Source organism: Helianthus annuus, chromosome 6, assembly GCF_002127325.2.
Source record: "Helianthus annuus cultivar XRQ/B chromosome 6, HanXRQr2.0-SUNRISE, whole genome shotgun sequence".
Classification (NCBI taxonomy): Eukaryota; Viridiplantae; Streptophyta; class Magnoliopsida; order Asterales; family Asteraceae; genus Helianthus; species Helianthus annuus.
Window position 1 is genome coordinate 23,557,600 of NC_035438.2, and position 5,525 is coordinate 23,563,124.

The 5,525-nt window shown below is 36.7% G+C and overlaps 1 protein-coding gene across 1 annotated transcript; it reads right to left on the reverse strand.

The window, feature by feature from the left end:
- Positions 1 to 81: 81 nt before the first annotated feature.
- LOC110864988 (dehydrogenase/reductase SDR family member on chromosome X) lies at positions 82 to 4,322 on the reverse strand. The gene is made up of 10 exons (XM_022114164.2): positions 4,149 to 4,322; positions 2,716 to 2,974; positions 2,344 to 2,410; positions 2,059 to 2,087; positions 1,434 to 1,642; positions 1,234 to 1,352; positions 1,060 to 1,155; positions 895 to 970; positions 635 to 788; positions 82 to 466 (listed from the first exon to the last, which is right to left on the reverse strand). The coding sequence occupies exons 2-10, from the start codon at positions 2,959 to 2,961 to the stop codon at positions 296 to 298; spliced, it is 1,167 nt and encodes a 388-aa protein (XP_021969856.1). The 5' UTR covers positions 2,962 to 2,974; positions 4,149 to 4,322; the 3' UTR covers positions 82 to 295.
- Positions 4,323 to 5,525: the final 1,203 nt, after the last annotated feature.

Here is a 5,525-nt window from a genome sequence, read left to right on the forward strand (position 1 = left end):
GATAATATGTGATTGCTCTTTGTCTTGTATTTATTAACAATGTTGAATAGTAATAAATAAACATTGTATAGTAAGTAAATCTTCGGACGGAACCGTGAACATAACCATAACAATCTCAACCAATCTAAATTGCTTTTGGATTGGACGGTTCAGCCAGTTTCAAAGATTTTTATGAACCCCCCCAACGGTCGAAAATTACCAGCAGGTAAATGAACCATAAACACACTTTATAATACCAAAAACACGTTTTTCTTTTCTAGATACAGAAGGGTCACCGGTTTTGGGTGTTAAACTGTTAATCAGCCTTCTCACTAGAAACAGAATCTCTATTGTAAATCAGCAGAGAATCTTGGAAGATATCACAAGACGTAGCCCAAAGTTCTCTCGAAAGCTTGATATTGTAAGATAGCGCAGACGAATCAACAGTCCTACCGTTCCCGCCAAAAAAGTATAAACCGGACGTTTCCTGCACTCGATAAAATTCCCACTAATCGCCAACTTCATGTTTGGATGTACATTTTGAGTGTAATTATGTGAATAATAAAGTGTTTAGACGGGCCTATGCTGGTGTGTAACAAATTCCGTTTTATGTATATAACGACCAAAAAGGAGAAAAACAGGACAAAAGGCTTACTGGCGGAGCAAGGGCGGCATCAAGAGTCGAAGAGACACCAACCCTACGTGACTGCAAAAGGCCCAAAAACCACAGGGAAGCAAAAGCAGCCTGTGAAATAAACCACGGTAGTTCTCGCATAATGTTGGTTTTCACTGCCCCGGGGTCCACAGCCCTTCATTTTTTACAGGTAACATAATAAGACAAACCTTGTGAACTAAGATCATTTTGATTTATATCATCAAAACGCCAATGGAAACCGAAAAGCAGGAAGTACATACATTACTGAGACTGGTTGAGACCCGTCTGTGAGGTGAAGTTGTCGATGGAGCTCATATGAGAATAGCAAAACACATACTAAAGAAAAAACATAGGGTAAAGACGTAAATGAGTAACGAGTAGTTATTATTTATTAAAACGACTTGAAGATGCTAACGCTTGCTTACATTTAGAGTACTCATAGATCTCTGCACAAGGGTAGTTTTTATATTCTGAAAAGCTCCTTCCGGAAACAGTCTCCTGATCGGGCCGAAAGCTTGAAACTGGAGATCATTAAAATAATAAGAAAGTTTTTATAAAAAAAAAAAATAACCAGCTTCAAAATATTTAAATAAACTCACCATTTCTATGTGTAAAGGATGAGACGTTAACAATACGTGAAGGTACCGGACTGTTCTTTAGAAGCGGGAGTAAAACTTGTGTCAGAGAGAATGGCCCGATGTAATTAGTTCCCATCATCCTACCATTAAGAACATATTAGAAAATGGTACTGAAACAAGTTAACCAATTCTTGTAAGCCGTAAAAAAAATAAGCTTATACCTCTCATGACCATCATTAGTGAGTTGACTCGTAGTTGCCAGTATACCAGCATTATTTATTAGGAGCTGAACTGATTGATGCATATCGGAGTCCAAAAGCCACTTTTCAAGTGAGTTTTTGAATTTCATTATCGATGAGAAGGATGACAAGTCAACCTTAAAACCTTCTAGATGCGCTTCTTTGTTCTTCCTTCTGATGTCAGAAATAACCTGTTACAAAAGTCAAAGAAACGAACATATTTGAGCCTAAAAATGTGCTCATTTAATTAACGAGCATGAGCTTCACTTATCGAGCTCAAGGAGGCTCGTGAGCCTAAACAAATCTATTATTTTATATAATTTTTTATTTAATAAATTAAATATATATTTACATAATACTTAATTTTATATATATAATTATCAATAAAAATAATTAAATAGTATATAGTTCTATATATATATATAATATAATTATAAAAAATAAATAAAAATGTATATGTAATTTATAAATAATAAACGAGCCGAGCTAAGCTTGAGAATCTACTCACAAGCCGAGCTCGAGCTTTAGAAGGAGACCTCGAAACGAGCCGAGCTCCAGCTTAGGCGAGGTTGGGCTCGGCTCGTTTACACCCCTTGATACAATATACCTTCGATAGCTTATGGGAAGATCTTCCAGCTGCAGGTATGCCATGAAACATCAGTTATACATTTATGATGGTGGCCACAAAATGAAGTGAAAGTGAGACTTAGATTGCCAACAAACGTATTACTATTTTTTGTTCTTAAAATGCAGACCATGACCACTAAATCTGCATATACTGATATCAAATAATTTATCTCAAAATTTTAAAATTTATGCAGAACCAGCACATATGATCCTTACATTGAATAAAGCTGGATAAAGACTAGATATTTATTAAAGGATAACACACCAAGAACAACAAAGAAGCCTTCCTTTAAAAGAGCTAACGCGGCTGCAGCACCCAAACCCGATGTTCCCTGCAATTAGTGAGACACACACATTAAAACATGGTTGAGTCGTGAGTGAGATATGTTGGGTAACGGGTCAAAGTCGTGTTTAAACAGGTCATTTTTAGTATGATCGAAACATGTATTCGGGTTGTGTTAGGTTAGTCAGCAAACAATATATAATTCATTTAAAATATTAGCGTGTTAATAACATGAATCTTCAAAATACAACTCAAATCGACCCACAATACGTAAATGAGTTGAGTTGGTCACTTCTAAAGTTTTCATTTAAGTATATTGAATGTAATTAAAAAAAAAATCGAATACGTGCTTACACCAGTGATGATGCAGATCGGTAGACGTCTGCCAAATGTCTTGCCTGATGTTGACGATGATGCCATTGGAGGCAAAGGTGAAACAGCAGACCGGTGGTATGTAGTTTTTTTCCGGGTGAATATGTTTTGAGTGCGCAACTTTATATAGGAATATAAAAGCGCGAACGTCCATAGAATACCCATTCTCCAAAATGAGAAGGTGCAAGCAAAATGAATAGCTTCCATTAGCTCCTTTACTAGTGTCATCTTTTTTTACAAACTAGAAGTAGGAGTTTTAAAATATCAGCAGAACAATATAGAGGAAAATTTATTTCTACAAGACCGAATAAATTAATATAAACACCCAACAAGGCAACACAAGATTATCATGAATATGCTCCAAATTACTTGCCTTATTGAATTATCTTAAGTGAGACATTGTGTGACATTAAGAATGGATTAAAACTAGCCTCATTACTTGCATCAGAACGGTACCAACTTTTTATCCTATATATAACAATGTTTTGATGGAAATATGCATATGCATGATCAATTTATGATGACTAAGTGACGACTCGACTAAGAAGACGGACACATGGGTGTTCATTGGTTCGGTTTCCTTGTTATGTTTAAAACCGAACCGAATTCGACCGAAAACCCAAATTCGATATGTTTGTTGTTCTTGAAATACCCAAATAAAGCAACAAGATTCTTTACTAAAACCTATAAATATTGATTAAATGGTATGTTCAGCAATTGCTTAAAAACTGATTAAACAGCTTAAAGTAGCAAAATTTCAACCAAAAGACCCCCTAATTAAGGTTATAAAGAGTAACACAGACCCAAACAAAGATGCTTGCAAATTAAGAACAACCCTAATAAAATCAATCTAAGCTAGGGTGAACAGATATCAGTCCGACCCGAAATTACCCGAAAATAAGACTGAAAATTAATCGAAAATGAGCCCAATAGGCCAATATAACACAAATGATCAGTTTTCGGTTCCTATTTGTTGACAATTTCGGTTTCGGGTCAGTCCTCGGTCCAGGACCAAGGAAAACCGAAAAGAAAAAAACCCGACCCGATTGCTGGAACACAGAGACAGCAAACTAGTCCATTCAATGGAAAACACTACCATTTACTCAACCACAGGGGAATAACAATGGGAATCGTATCAACTTCAATTCAGTTTGCAACATCAAGAAGAATGGGAATAACACTTTATCATAGCTATTGATTACTTCAACTCAATTGTCATCTTAAATCACAAGTTTGAATTGATATAATCATGCAATTCTTATTTAGGCATATCATCGAGCAATCGAGCAGCTTGTATGCATACTTTTAATACAATATAGAAAGATACAAACTTGTTCAGATCACACCCCCAAATCACAAGTATGTTCGTGAATTTAATCTAAAAACCTTGCAAAGTAAAACTGAAAAGAACTTACCTACAAAATCCAAAGAACCTATACACAAAATCCAGTAGAATCAATTTGACGCCATGAACAGTTGAACCGAATGACTGATATACAAAGATGAACGGATTTGGGAGTTTTGGAATTGAAAATCCAGTGCTGGGCCCACAAATTTGAAAAGAAATAGATTTGTATCTGGAAGCCCAGGCAGTATTAATTCAACCCTACTGCTGCTTTTTAGGTTCGAAGCCCAGTGCTGGGCCCACAATTCTAAGGTTGCAACTAGGGCTGTTCAAATTGCTCGGCGCTCGACGCTCGTTCGATGCTCGCTCGAAAAATGCTCGGAATTTGCTCGTTCGATTTAGCTCGATTGAAAAAATGCTTGGTTCGGATCGGTTCGGTTTGTAAACGAACCGAGCACGAGCAAAGGTCCGCTCAGTTCGGTTCGGCTCGGTTGGCTCGATTTATTTTTTAATATGTATATATATATATATGTGTATGTGTGTGTATCTTTTTTAATGAAATTACTAGAGACCAACATCAACAATGTTTGGTCCAAGATCCAAATTGAGCTCATTTAAGTAGTTAGAACTCAAATCCAATACCAATAGTCCATTGTTCAATACTTAAATGTCCATTTGAGTAATTGAGTCAAAATTTCAAATACTAAAATGTGAAGCGTCGATCAATAATCAAGTCTCAACCCGTCATTCAATTCAGAAGTACAAGACCCTAATAAAAAAACCCCCATTTGCCATCGTTATTCGATTTCTCCATTGCGACTCGCCAAGACGACAACTCACCAGGGCTTTGCTTCAATCAATTCATTCAATTTTAAACTTCCGATAAAATAAGAGTATGTTCCAATCGGTTGACAATTTATATTTCCGCTTAGTTAATCTCGATAGAACTAGTTAAGTGTTTTTGTATTCCTTGTTATTTGTTAAAGTTTTACTTGTGTTCTATTGGACGAAACATCAGGGACGAAAACTCCACTTCATTATAATAACTAGCACTCCCATCGTCACTTTCCTTGTTTGTTCTGCGACGCTCGATACTCGCTCGACGTTCGTTCAAAAAATGCTCGGATCGAAAGACGCTCGCTCGACTTTGGCTCGGTTGAAAAACGCTCGGTTCGGTTCGGATCGGTTTGTAAACGAACCGAGCACGAGCAAAGGTCTGATCGATATTGGAGGAGCCCTATCCCACATCGAAAGAATAAGACCTTCCGGTTGTATTAATAAGATCTTGGGTTACTCCCTCTATCACCAATTGGTTTTAGAGTGGAACCCCATAGACTTCAATAAATTGGTGATAGAGGGAGTAACCCAAGATCTTATTAATACAACCGGAAGGTCTTATTCTTTCGATGTGGGATAGGGCTCCTCCAATAATCGATTCGATTCGGCT